General features: G+C 40.9%; 1 protein-coding gene and 1 long non-coding RNA gene across 2 annotated transcripts in view; one reads left to right on the top strand and one right to left on the bottom strand.

Annotated features, from left to right (window-relative positions):
* Positions 1–4,678, top strand: part of LOC147156938 (uncharacterized) — a 58,003-nt gene extending 53,325 nt beyond the window's left edge. Inside the window, exon 6 of the long non-coding RNA XR_015091815.1 lies at positions 3,784–4,678. This is a non-coding gene — a long non-coding RNA (uncharacterized LOC147156938). The remainder of the gene's footprint in view (positions 1–3,783) is intronic.
* Positions 1–11,034, bottom strand: part of LOC147156937 (heparan sulfate glucosamine 3-O-sulfotransferase 3A1-like) — a 29,820-nt gene extending 18,786 nt beyond the window's left edge. The window contains exon 1 of the mRNA XM_086065017.1: positions 10,283–11,034. Coding sequence (XP_085921143.1) covers positions 10,283–10,815 — 533 coding nt within the window. The 5' untranslated portion in view covers positions 10,816–11,034. The remainder of the gene's footprint in view (positions 1–10,282) is intronic.
* Between the last annotated feature and the right edge of the window lie 2,585 nt (positions 11,035–13,619).

Raw genomic sequence — 13,619 nt, 5'->3', positions numbered from 1 at the left:
CCAATGGTTTGGATCGGTGGAAATCAACGGGCTCGGTACAAGGTGTATTCTCGGGAGTTTGTGTACTCACAAATACCCCGAAAATGTATCTTGCATAGCATGGTTAAGCCAATCCAATTATGTGTTTGTGATGTTAAAAAAAAAAATGTTTGTGATCCAAGTAACTGCAAACAAGTGCATGTTTGTCATCCAACTATCTGAGAACAATTGTATGTTTGTGATCCAAGTAGCTGTAAACAATTGAGTGTGTCCCAAGTAATTAGAAGAAAACAAATGTGGAGTAGATATCCAGTAATGCTAAACAGTGTTACAACACATTAAGCTACCTCTTGATCACCAATTGCTTACAGTTGTTGTTTACACTTACTTGGATCAACAAGCGAGTTCATTCATTTCAAACAGGATGTACAAGACTAACCTTGGGCAATATGCCACATGCAGCTTCACCCTGTCCAAAGACAAAGACACAGCTGGATCATTTATCTAGAAGCTAGTGATAAGATTTAATGTTGCTCCGAAGCCAAAAGGATGCCAGCAGATGGGAGGGAAAAGATGGGAGTGGCGAAGGAGTAGCACACACGGGAGGGTCGGAAAAATGGATTTGACCGTAAAGGTGATTTAACCCCCGTTCTTGAGGTGTCCGCTTTCCACATAAAAGTGGCCCATAAAACGAAAAGGAGAAAAAAAAAAGTCTTCCGGGCGTGTGAGGTCGACACCTTTACACCAGGAAACAATAGGATCAATAAGTCAGTGGGTGTTCAAAGAATTCCTGCCCAGCCAAAAGCTTGGCATGTTGGACAAAAGACGACAAAAAACAATAAGTGAGGCTAACAAGAAATACTTTTTTTTGTTGGTATTATTCTGAGGACAAATAAATCACCTTTATTAGACTTTTTGCAGGTGAATTTATGATGTCAACCCTAAAAATAAAAAATTGAGCTCCTAATGCCATTTCACTGAGCAGCGGGAAATTGTCTATCATGAAGTAGACATTTGACTTAGAAGCGAACATTTCAGGGTTGGTTGAAAACACCTCCCATTCTAGAGTGGTTGTTTTAACCAAAGGATCTGTCGGACACATAACTATCAGCTAAAATGGTGAAATTTTGGACCAATTTGTTTTTAGGGTGTAAAGTCATGCCCAAAACACCCCAAAAAGTCAGCCATTTTACTTTGAAGCGGACATTTTAGGTTCATTTATTTGAGGTATCTTAGGGAGACAGCAGGGGAAGTGGAGTCGAACGGAAGTCTGTCTCGGTTTGGCTTGTAGCGGGCACATGCAGCGGATGTAACGTGATCTCGCTTGAGCCGCCTTTGGATTGTGAAAGTGATTATCGAGGGGTCGCGATTGTAAAAGTGGGACGCTCACCTCCAGGGGCCGCCCCCTTCTCGCTCGCCAACTCCTTGACCTCCGCCACCCCCTCTGACATCCTTCCATTGCCTTAGCAGCTGAACCTGTGAGGCCTCAAGCAGGGCTCTCCAAAGTAGTGCCTGTCAGCAGCTGCCCTCAGGCATGTGGGGAATCTGCCCTGGGGGGGGGGGGGGGGGGGGGTGAGGACAGGTAGCAGGTGCAGGGTTGCTCCACCTGGATCGCAAGCACCTGACAAACTGATCGCTAAAATAAGAGCTGTTGTTGGGCCACTCGTAAGCTAGCCCGAAGCTATCTGGTACCTTTTGCACATTGTAGTGACAAAGGAGGACACGCTTTTTTGTGTACTGTAGTGATGACATGGTTTATGGTCAGCGACAAACCATTTCCTAATATTTATGCATGTTACATTTTTTTCATAATACTTTTGTAATTATATCCAATATGTGTCCATTTTTAGACTTTTGTTTTTTTCTTAAATTGAGCATTTTTAGTCTTTTTTTAATTTCATTTTTTATCTAATATTTTAGATTTTCCTTTGTGTATGCTTATTTTTCATCCTTTTTTGTATATTTATTTTATCAATATATTATATTTTATATTTAAAGCTTTTGTACTTTTTCCTTCATTTTTTTCTGATTATCTGTCTACATTGTGTCTTTATTTTAATTTTTAATATACTTTTTGTAATAGATATTATTGGCTTTATTTATTGGGCTCTTATTAAACTGCATAAGTGTATCTAATATTTTGGCCTGACAATCCCATTAGCAAATACTTGATTTATTATTGATACTTGATTTATTTTAGCAGCATTGTGATGATACTGATAATATATATAATTATATTATATTATATTTAAACTTAATATTGTAAGTATTAGTAATTGTCACTTGGTTCCTTTGCTAGGCTAGCAGTAATTGCCGAACTCTTGCGAGCAAGCTAGCTAGCTTGTAGCTAGCGGCTACGCTATCGATAGCTTCCGGGTGGGGTGCGGTGGGGTGGGGGGGCCATCTGAACGTGCCACCCTGGGAGCGCCGACAGATGGTTTTGAAGTGTTCCTCCTCGGGTTACATTGTTTCAAGGATTTCGTTGTTTGTTCACTTTCGGGGTTTGTGTGTACACAAGTCGGCAACCTGTGCGACACCCCTGCCCCCCCAAGCGCCAAGAATCCCCACCCTTCCGTCATATCTCCGGCCCGCTTAGCAGCTGTTGTGCCTTTTATGAGGTATTAGCCCATATATTAACCCAGCTTTTATTTTAGGATTCATATTTCCAAAGGAGTGCTCGGAGGTCACTTTTTATTGTCGCTCGAGTGTGTAGAAATACGCGAGGATAGTCTGGAATTGCTTCGATCGTTCTTAGCGTCGAAGATGGAGAAAAAGCCACCTTTACAAAGTGCTGGCGCTACGCTATATAGTTAAAGTTTGTAGTTAAAAGCAGGCTATATATCAGATTTGTGTTATCAGATACAAAGCAAATCATTCTTATTTGTGTAATGTAGTTTTCTTTCTTTTTTTCTGTTGTTTTAAATGGAAAACTGTAACTTTGTAACATTCCACTTTTTTTAATGCATGAAAAACTATTGTGCATTTTTTTTTATTGTATTTTTAATATGACAATGAATCAGTGTGATATCTTTTACCATTCCATTATATACATTTTTTACTTGTTAAAAATAAAAAGGCAATAAAAATGCCTTGTCACATTCCCCTCCTTTAACTTAATTTTTTATTATTAGTAGCAGCAGCATTATTACTATTATTATAATACATTTTTGACAATTAAAAAACTTTATTTACATTGTAAATGTTGTTTTGAAGTTTCTTTGCTATTTTTTTTAAAAACCTTTTTTTTAAAAGTATCAGTGTGATCTCTTGTAACACTTTAATCATTTAATTTGTTTTACTCTTTTAACAATCTTTGAAACGGCTGTCGTGTGATATATATTTACAGTATTTAAAAACAATTAAAATTGCAAATAGCTCTTTAACTGTATTTAGAATTTTGGATGTTTAATCATGTGTTCACATTAAAATGTTTATTTTTACCGTTTTAAAATAGTGTGATGTCTTGACATAACATCTTGTCAATTCAATATTTTATTTTTGTTTTTAAATAATGCTGAAACTTTGAAACATAAAATGTGTAAGTTCCATTAAAATTTTATATTTTTGAATATAAAAAAAATTATAACCTTTCATCCTTTTTATTGTTGACGTCAAATATATATATATATTTTTTTATTGTGAAATATTATTATATAAAAAAAAATTACACTTTACACTAAGAAAAAGCAATTTTTTGTGGAGCGACAAAAAGAAGGAAGCTCTCTCCATGCATCTTCCACTTTCCAACTTAAACATTTGCTTTGAAAAAAAAAAAAAAGACGTTTTTTTTTTCCTGGCAGGCAGAAAGATTGTTGAAGGAAGTTTTTCTCGGAGCATCCACAGCGACTGCGCTCTAAGGCACGGACGCTGGCACCCTCGCCACGTTTTGCTATCTGCAGCCGCATGTGTGGCGATAGCACGGCTCGGCGCCAATCGCCCTGGCAGACTCGCGGACGGAGAACAAGCCAGACGGCAAGAACCTCCTCAGGCGCAAACCTCTGTTTGCGTGCCCAACCTGACTGTGTGTGTATCTATCAGTCTGTCAACGTCTATAAAGATGAACAAACTGGCACCATTTGGATTGGTTCAGCTAAAATCAATGTAAAATTAAAGTCAATAGATGACAGATGTTGATTTCAATTGTGCAAAGTTTGGGAGTGTCATGAATGACTGCAACTGTGTAATCATATGACACGTACATTCCATGCACATCCATGGAATATTTTGTGAGTGGGTGAATTATTTGAAGGCATTCTGTTGATTTCTATTGTGCAAGGTGACAGTTACCATGAATAACTGGAAAGATTATCAACTGCGTAATTAATCATGGCATGTACACTACAGTGTGCATGAAAGTGTGACATGGACATTTTTGTTTGGATTATTTCAAGTTGTTCCATTCATTTCTACTGTTCAAGGTGATGAACTGCTGTAATGCATTTGCATAAATTATCATATATGATATGTAGATTTTGTGCACATGACCGTGTGCTGTGGACTGATTTGACTGGGGATTATTTCTTGTTTTGTTGATTTCTATTGTACAAGTCGGCTATCATTAAATAATTACTGAGAGGAGTATGTTTATTTCTATTGTTCATGGTGGTGGATGCATTAATGACACACATTGCGTGCGTGTGTACCATACACTTTTTTATTATGTATATGAATATTTCTAGTAGTTATTTCAATTTCTATTGTGCAAGCTGGCATTTCTTGTTAATAACTGGTTGATCATATGGTATTTAAAAAAATAAAATAAAAAAAACAACAGCTGTCTTGCTTTTTTGGATGCGTGACTGGGCATGACATGAACTTCTTTGTGATTGTGGATAATTTGTAGTGACTCTGTTGATTTCTAATGTGCAAGGTGGCTCATTAATAATTGCCAAGAGATTACATTGATTTTGACATTTACATAGCATGATCTTGACCAAGCGTGTTGTGATCTTTGACTATGGACTATTTCTAGTCTTTTTGTTCATTTCTATTGTGCAAGGTGGGAGTTACCATGAATAACGTAATCTCTCATTCGCTATATCTGGGGGTTGCCGCAGTCTTGGCCTTTTCTACTTTCCGTCTTGTCGTTTGCGGGAAAGATGGCTGACAGCTTCCGCCGCGCACGCCAGCCGGTTTGATTAAAGCGAGCGAACGTGCTAGAAAATGAGTTTGCCACCCCGGACCGCCTTATTGATAGATGGAGGACGACAGCTCGGCCGGGCGTCTCACGAGGACGGTGATGAAGGGTCCGCGCGGCGTTCGGCGCCGTGATTGATTCACCGGCGTCCGAGTGCAGGGAAGCCGCCCGGTAATTCGATTAATCTCAACCTGCGCGCTGGTAATTGTTACAGTAAGTGAATGTTGGACTGGAGGGAGATTGCTTTCCAAGTGAGTCGAGGAGCTAATGGTAGCAACATCCTCGATAAACGGGCTTTCTTTCTTCTTTTTTTTTGACGCCATTATTATCCTGTTCTCTTTAGATGAGGATTTGCATGTTAATGAGAGCAGCACATTTCCTCCGTTGGTGGACCACAACCAGAGGAGAAGATGGATGAACCGTGGCAGGCAGATTAGGGAGGAGTTTCTTTTTTTTCCAACACGTGCGACCAATCGTGATCACGTGTGGAAATGGCTTGCAAATACTTCCACCTAGAAAATGTTAGCTGTTGTCGTACATTTGGCTAACTATATAGTGTACGCTATATATTCAGAATGACAGCTTTTATTTCATTCTATTTACTGTCCATCTAGATGTGTTAACTCACAAGAGAGCACCTTTTGTTTGAACCCACCCACTTTTCAAGTGAGCAAAAGTTTTGGAACAGACATGATTGAATTAACTTAAAGTGAATAATATTTAATACTTGGTGGCATAACCCTTCCTTCCAATAACTTCACCAAGCCTGCAACCCATTGACTTCCATAAACTGTTGCATTCTTCATTTGAAATGCTTTTCCAGGCCTTTACTGCAGACACGTTCAGTTCGTGTTTATGTCTGGAAGGTTTCCCTTTCAGTCTCCTCTTCAGGAAGTAAAATGCATACTCTGTTGAGTTAAGGTATGAGGAATGACTTGGGCAGTCTACTTTTTGCTAAAATGATTAAAGGGAGATTGTCTGATGGTCCTGTTGGACTGCCTGAAATACTGGCAAATTGTGTTATTTTAGAAGAAAGGGAACACTCTAAAATTATAGGTGTGATTGTGAGTGTGAATGGCTGTTTGTCTCTGTGTGCCCTGCAATTGGCTGGCAACCAGTTTAGGGTGTACCCTGCCTAGTGCCTGAAGCCGGCTGGGATAGGCTCCAGTACCCCCGCGACCCTTGTGAGAAATAAGCGGTTCAGGAAATGGATGGTTGGATGGATAAAAGAAAGGGGGAAAAAATCGAAATACTTGATACATTTAAAATTACATTTAAAGTCACACAACAGAGTTAGTTTTTTTTTTTTGTAAAATGCAATTTAAAATATTAGTCAGCATAGGAGGAAATATTTTGAAATTATTATATATAATTTCATTCTAAAAAAGTATTATTTAAAAAATGTACTTACATTTGTTTTATTTTTAGTATTTAATTTGTATTATTTATACACAAAATTGCAACTTAATGAGGATGCAACCAGTGATTGGTAGTTATCAATTCTTTTTCAATGAGCTGATTGAGATAATGGGTCATTTTTCATGTTCACAGCACTTTTGTTTCTAGGTCTAAAAAAAAGAGAGGATGTCTGGTCCCCAAGTGTCATGCGAGCAAAACTAGCAGTGAGGCGGCATGCAGTGGAAAAAGTCGATTTTTATGACAAATGACAGCGTTTTGCATCATTGCTTGTTTGTTTGGGGGCGCCGGGTGGAAATTCCCACAAGCGGGACAAGTGTGAGGCCGGGAGGGGGGGAAGAGGGGATGCCGGAGAAGGAGGCCTGTTGGAGCTGCCACGTCCCATTAAGAGCTTAGGAGGCGTTAAAATATGGTCGGCGGGTTCCCATCGGGGAAGGATTGGCGCTGGCGACCCGTCCTGGCCCCCGGCGATAAACAAAGATCCTGCTATGGATGCGCGCCTCCAGCATGCAGACGAGGGATGGCATAACTTTTAGATGTGAGGATTAAAATTAAGATCAGTCAGATGTCGGACTTGTTTTCTAGTCAACATGGCATTCTTACGGCGTGAAATGTTGCTGTTGATGGTTGGCTTTGTTAAGTTTCACATTTCACCGCGTTGACGCATTTCCTTGTCAATCCATTTCACACAGAAGCCAGCGTGCGATATTGACAGCATCCCAAAATCGGTTAATAAAGTCAACAACATTCAACAGGGCGAGATAAGTAAGTGTCCAGATTAAAATCCTCAGTTTGGGCTTCTTATGATTCCCTTTCACGCAAATTCCACCGCCAAACCCGGCAAGTTGGAACAAAAATTTGGCTTTTGTTGCTTTCGACATAACAGGATGAGAGAAGCTAATGGCGAGTGTTTGCTTTGACCTTTTATACAGCTGCCGCGCTGCCTCTTTCGCATTTAGCCCCTTTCACGCATGTGATATGTCCTTAAAAGAGCTTCTTTTTTTTTTCGCCATTTCAAATTTTTAGTGATTGTTCCCTTTCATTATCAAAATAGCAAATGGCAATAGTATTCGAGATTTGCTCTTATATTTGCAGCTTGGAAGAATGTACCTCAGGTCAAAAGTTTGTGAAATGTCAATATACTTTTAGATAAGGTATAAAATGGGCACGTTATTTGCACACGTTATTTGTTGTATAGTCAGTAAACTACCTCCACTCTGTTTTCAGCCATGTTGTTAGTGGAAGCAGTGCATGTCAGCAGGGACTCATGTTGAACTACAAGAGCCGCTAAAAATTTATCGGGGGGGGTAATCACTTTGCGAAATAAGTAATCGCACAGCCCTAACTTTCACGGTGTTTGTCAAAGCAATATTTTTCCCGGCTTTTTTTTGCTATTTCTCAGTTCTCTGTGAAAGGTAACGGTAGATGAAGTCAGCCTCCACAGTTTCCGGTTTCCGAGGTAGTATCAGATGTAACAGCGAAGGGATGCCGTCTGCGTGAAAGGGGACATGTAAAGCCTTGAACTGGGCGCGTGAAGTTTAACACCCAACACTTGCTTGTCGCCTTGCGTTGCCGTCCTATTTTGTTGAAAGCAATTTTCCAACTCCAAAAACAAAAGCCGGCAAGTCAAGCTACCAACTTTCCTGCTTTGGCTAAGTTAACACCTAAAAGAGTGTTGAAATCAATTGCCCGACATGACAACTGTGCAATTATCTAATGGTGGGAAGCTGTGTCATTGTGTAAAATACGCAGACAAATTCTACCAAGATGTGGACGAAATTGGCGGTCAACTTTATACCCTTTACTCCGTGTCGGTGCCGTTTAACACCAAAACCGTTTGACACCAAAACAGCGACCCGGGTAAAAATTTCCGGCTTTAACCGCAAGCCTCTACATGCTTCCCCATGACCCCAAGCCAACCACTTCCCATCTAAAGTGGGGGGAGGGATCGGTGGGGGCACAATCAAAGGAGAGCACTCCAGCACATGAACTCCCGCCGAGCAGCCCTGCTTGTTTTAACACTTATTTATTCCTCTTTGCCATTCAAGGCTGCTCCTCTTCTAAATGGGCAGCATGAAAAAGGAGGAGGCGGCTGAGGAGGGGGCGGAGGGAGGCGAGCGGCCCGTCCTTGGCGGCACGGTCCAAAATTCCGGGGAATCTTGGCAACGTCCCGGGATAGATGGGACCCTCTTGGATATAGCCCCCGCCCCCTTCTCCATGCGATCCCACAATGGATGAATAGGTAAACAGAAGGGTGAGAAAGAGTGATGGCAAAAAGAGAATGTTCACTCTCATGGAGGCACAAAGAGGGAGGTGTGTGTGAGAGAGACCGTGTGTGCGCATGGAGCCAGACTGCTTATGTGTGTGTGGCGACTGCGGAGAGTGAAAGTTCGGTGGTTTGGCCCGCTAATGGCAGTTAGCTCGGCGCAAAAGGTGAATTATTCCTCCTGAGACACTCAGGTAACCTTTTATTATGGCCCCTAATCCTTCTGTAAAGCACAGCCCCATTAGACACACAGTAGAGTTAATGGGAATGGGAATGGGGAGGGGAGGGGAGTAGGGGGAGCATTATACCATTATTCCCTCACCGGGCCACAGAAACGTGAACCCGCAACACTCGCCGTGGCAGATGAAATTAATCACAAACTCGGAATTTTAGCATGGAGAGGCTTTTATTTGGGGAACCTTGTTCCTGGAATAACTTGGAACTTTCTTTTTTTCTTTTTCTTTTTTACGTTTTCTTTCCAGTAATTCACACACTTGTGTTTTTGTTTTAAAAAAAATAAGCCATTTTGATTTCATTAAAAAAAAAAACTTTTAAAATATAATAGAAAATTTGTGGCGTGACAGCATTGGTTTTGAATTTATTAAAAAAACAACAACTGTAAACGTATATTTGAGCTTTAAATGATATGCTAGTGTGTGTTGTGTTTTAGAAAATAAGCAATCTTGTTTTGAGTTTTGTTTAAATAACACTTTTCACAGTTTAAAAAATAATTACCAGCTTATTTTTAATTGTGCACTTTTCTTTACGAAACGGATCTTCATTTTAATGTCATAACGATTTTAAAATATTACAAATGAAGAGTTTTGCTTCTTTTAATTTGTGCTTTCTTTTTTTGAAAATTTGTTTTGACTACTTTTAAAACTTCAAAAACTTGTGAGTTGTTTGAAAAAAAAAATGGAAAAAAATTAATGTGTCCGCTTTGTAGTTATTTGCACCAACAAATTTTTTGTTTAATATTTCAACTGAAACTAAACACTACTAAAAAATGTTTGGATATTATTGAAAGTCACAATCTTACTTTTAACAAAAAGTAAAAGATTGTGTTTGACGATCAAAACACAATCTTGAGAATCTGTAAAAACGTTTTCGCTTATTAAATATATTGTGTTGTTTCAAATAAAAGTAAAGCATTATCGGCTTAAACTTCACAAAAACTTAATGCCACTGACACTTTATTAGATTGACAGTTTGAGAAGAAATATAAGTAGCTACTGTTGAAGTGGTGTGGGTAAACAAATTTTCAACAAGCAACACAAGTCTCATAATTTGCATATAAACGTCAGGTGTCATGCAAAGCAAATTTTCAACAAGCAAGCATATTTATGCATTTAACATTCAACCTAATTCAATTTCAGGCAGAAGTTAGTTTTCTAATAACTTTATACCAGTAACACAAAATAGTCTCAGAATTTGCAGCCATATTTTCGACCCAAATAATTAAGGATAACGCGGTGGGATATTACCTGTACCACTCTAGGCCGTTGTCATAGTTGCGGTCAAAGAAGTGCGGTTCTGCTCCCACGGCCCTGATGTCCGGATGGACCCGGAGAAACTCCAGCAGAGCCCGGGTCCCTCCCTTCTTCACGCCGACGATGAGCGCCTGGGGCAGCTTCTTGGCACCCTCCCCGAGCGGGCTGAGTCTACCTGCGAGCCTCGGCGATACCCTCCGGCCCAAAACCAGCCCCGGCGCCGGTAGAATGCCGGCTCGCTTCTCCGGTTCTTCCAGCATCGACACCCTGTCTCGCTTATCCACGAGACCCCGCGAGAAGCGCCTGGAGGCCGGGTAGCCCGCCGCTCCGGTCCACTCGAGCCTCCTCCGGAAGTCGGGCTCCGGCTCCTCCGCGGTGTTGGCTCGCGGCGGGGCGGCCAGGCAGTGAAGCAGCAGGAGGAGAGAAGTGAGCAGCGAGCCCAGCATGAGCGCCGCTCTCCGGGACTGGGGCGTCCGGTTCACCGGCGAGCGCCATCCTTGGGTGGTCGCTGCGGGGGCCACCGCCATCCTAGGCGCGCATCACCGAGTCGTCTTGTTGCCATGAAGACTTAGACGGGTTCATCCACACGGCGAGAAAATACCTGTCGCGTGAAGTTGCGTTCAAACCCGGATTAATCGTTACTGCAAGTCAGCGTCGAATTTATTTGTTTGTTTCTGTTTTTAAAGATGACAGGTGACTTTTGCATCCTCTAAATCTCTAGCTCCGGTACCACACGTGTGCGCAGTTGTAAACTTATCGGCAGTCAGTGTGGTCGACGGGCACACTTTCCTACCAATCAGGAAAAGGCAGAAGCGGACAACAGCCAATCATATTCTAGGTAGGCGGGACTAAACCCCAGAGTGAAAGTCAAGCGTCTTTTACAGCAGCGCACAGCACCTGAGGTGTGTAACGACTAACGAGCTATATTTACTTTATATTACCTTTACCTAAACAACTTTCTGAATACATTGTACTTGTCAGAGTAGTTTTAATGCAACACTTAAGCTACATTCTGCTCTCTACTTGTATTTTCAACTACATGGCTAATTACGTATTACAAATCTCTTTGAGGTCGTCAGAAACTTGTCACATGACTCTGTTGAACTAATCCAACGTAACTAATAGGCTTTCCGCAAGAATATGGAGAAATGTGAAAATAAGTTCCACGAAGAGTCCACCCACCCACAGTACAGGTAAATATTCCATCATGTTACCTTTATGAACCATGTCAATTACACGCCCCCCCCCCCCCCCCACATACACACACATTTTTCTTAACACTGTAGCCTTGGTGGAGGTCTGTGCTCCATTGTTATCTTTTGTGAGGATTATAGTGTTGCTAAAACAATAAATCTGCAAGGCTTTTCCACTACACCAAGCCGCCACTATTTGCAGTGCTTAGAGACCAAGACCTGATGTGAAAAGCAATAATTCCTGTATAAAGACTTTCCGGATCTTTCTCAGCATCATCTTGAGATGTTCATATCTCCTTTCTCCTACGTTAACCCTAAAAGTAGTCTTGCCTGTGGCCTACGCTAGAAGTGTGACCTTGGGTGAGGTCTACGCTCCACTGAGTGATATTCTAGATTTCTATCCTATCATTGCTAAAAGAACCGATCTAATGGTGGCCCAATAATTTTGCTCTGTATATTTTTGCTATACTGTGTATGTTGTTGTTAGTCATGTGTAGGATTCCTCTGAAAGCCTTGTGATGAAATGAAGGGCCACTAAAGACCCCACAGATCCCACACACGTGTACTCAAAACACAAATCGCTTAAAAACAAACAAGGATGTGAGTTTTTTTTAATACATCAATGTCCTCGCTGCCTCCCCCAGCCGCAAGGAGGCCACCAGGGAAGTTTCCCTCCACCTCCATGAACTCTTTATTTTACGGCACATAGAAGAACAAAATGGCGCTAACGGGCTCTATTATTCCTTTACAAGTGGACAAGAACGGAACCAAATGTTTCACATCTGCTGCTCTGCCTGGCGGCGATTTAGCATGAGAATGTGAGGGGCGGAACGCCGGAAAAGTGGACGGAGACCTCGACACGGCGGGACAGATGTGCCGCCGTGTTGTTGGGTTGGGGGACAATGCGCTAGGGTGTCCCCTTCCCCCCGTCCTCCTGGTCCCAACATTGCTTAACAAATCACGCATGGGGTCTTTTTTGTCAGCGCTCGAGAAGCCTGCATTCCCTCACAGGCTCGGCAAAGCACGAAATAACATCGCAGGGTGAAATAAAAGAATTGTTTTCAAAGAATTGTGAAGAAATTTACCTGTACTTCCATTTTGGGGTACTGCTAAGTTCTATCCTTGTGTCAAGGAGCTATAGTAGCATTAGCTTAAGCTTGCACATTTTAAAGATAAATGTTTGCTAAATGACTGGTTGTTACCGTGGTTGCTGTTGGAACTGGTGGGAACTCTTACGAGGGTCTGAATATTGGAAAATGCTGCGTTCGATTTGTGTTGTAAATACATCAATTTGAATTTGGTTTTATTAAATGTTAAAATATTGCTGAAATTATGATTTTTGAGTTTGCCAGGACAATTTGTTAATCTTATTAGTCACGTAGTTCAAAGTGCATCTCTGTTGATGTGCGCTTCTTGCACTCGCAACATAGCTGTCAACAGAATTAGTTTACAAAAGCTCAGTCTGTGTGCTACTTTGTTTCATTGCGCTATATTGTTTAAAATTTGCAATGTAATTTTTTTTCTATTTTTTTTTTCCAAAAAGAAACATTTTTTTAATTATCTCGAAAGCAAAAAAAAGTGTGTTTTATATTAAATTTGTGGTAAAAGATGCAAGTTACACTTAATAATTTTCAAACCTTGTTTAGTATAAGGACAAATAAATCAAATCTCAGGAGTGGGGAAAAAAACCTAAGAGCGACAAGCAAAAGAGAAAAATCATTTGTGTGGGGGAAAAAAATCAGAGCTCTTAGTTTAAAGGAGAAGTCAACCCCCCAAAAAAGTTTTATGCAGCCCCACTAGTATAAATAGGGTATTCTGGTTAATATTGCGTTAATGGAATATGAGTTAAGCATCAAAATCCAGCAGTTTTGTATCTATCAGAAGGCGGCCATTTTGCCACTTCTTGTTGAGTGAAAGTGATATAGTTGTTCAGGTCTCAGGTAACAACCAATCACACCTCAGCTTCAGAAACCAAGTGAGCTGTGATTGGTGCCCTGAGCAACTGTGATGTCACCTTCAGTCGACAGCAAGAGCATCCCTGAGATGGATTTAAAAAAGGCTGGATTTTGCTTAATAACTCGTATTTCACAAATGTAATATTAATCAGAATGACATGTTTGGACTAGTGAGGTAACATA

The sequence above is a fragment of the Leptonotus elevatus genome, chromosome 20 (assembly GCF_054856555.1).
Source record: "Leptonotus elevatus isolate MCC_2025b chromosome 20, RoL_Lele_1.0, whole genome shotgun sequence".
Taxonomy (NCBI): Eukaryota; Metazoa; Chordata; class Actinopteri; order Syngnathiformes; family Syngnathidae; genus Leptonotus; species Leptonotus elevatus.
The sequence above is the reverse complement of the archived record's forward strand: the minus strand, read 5'-3'. Positions and strand labels throughout refer to the sequence as shown.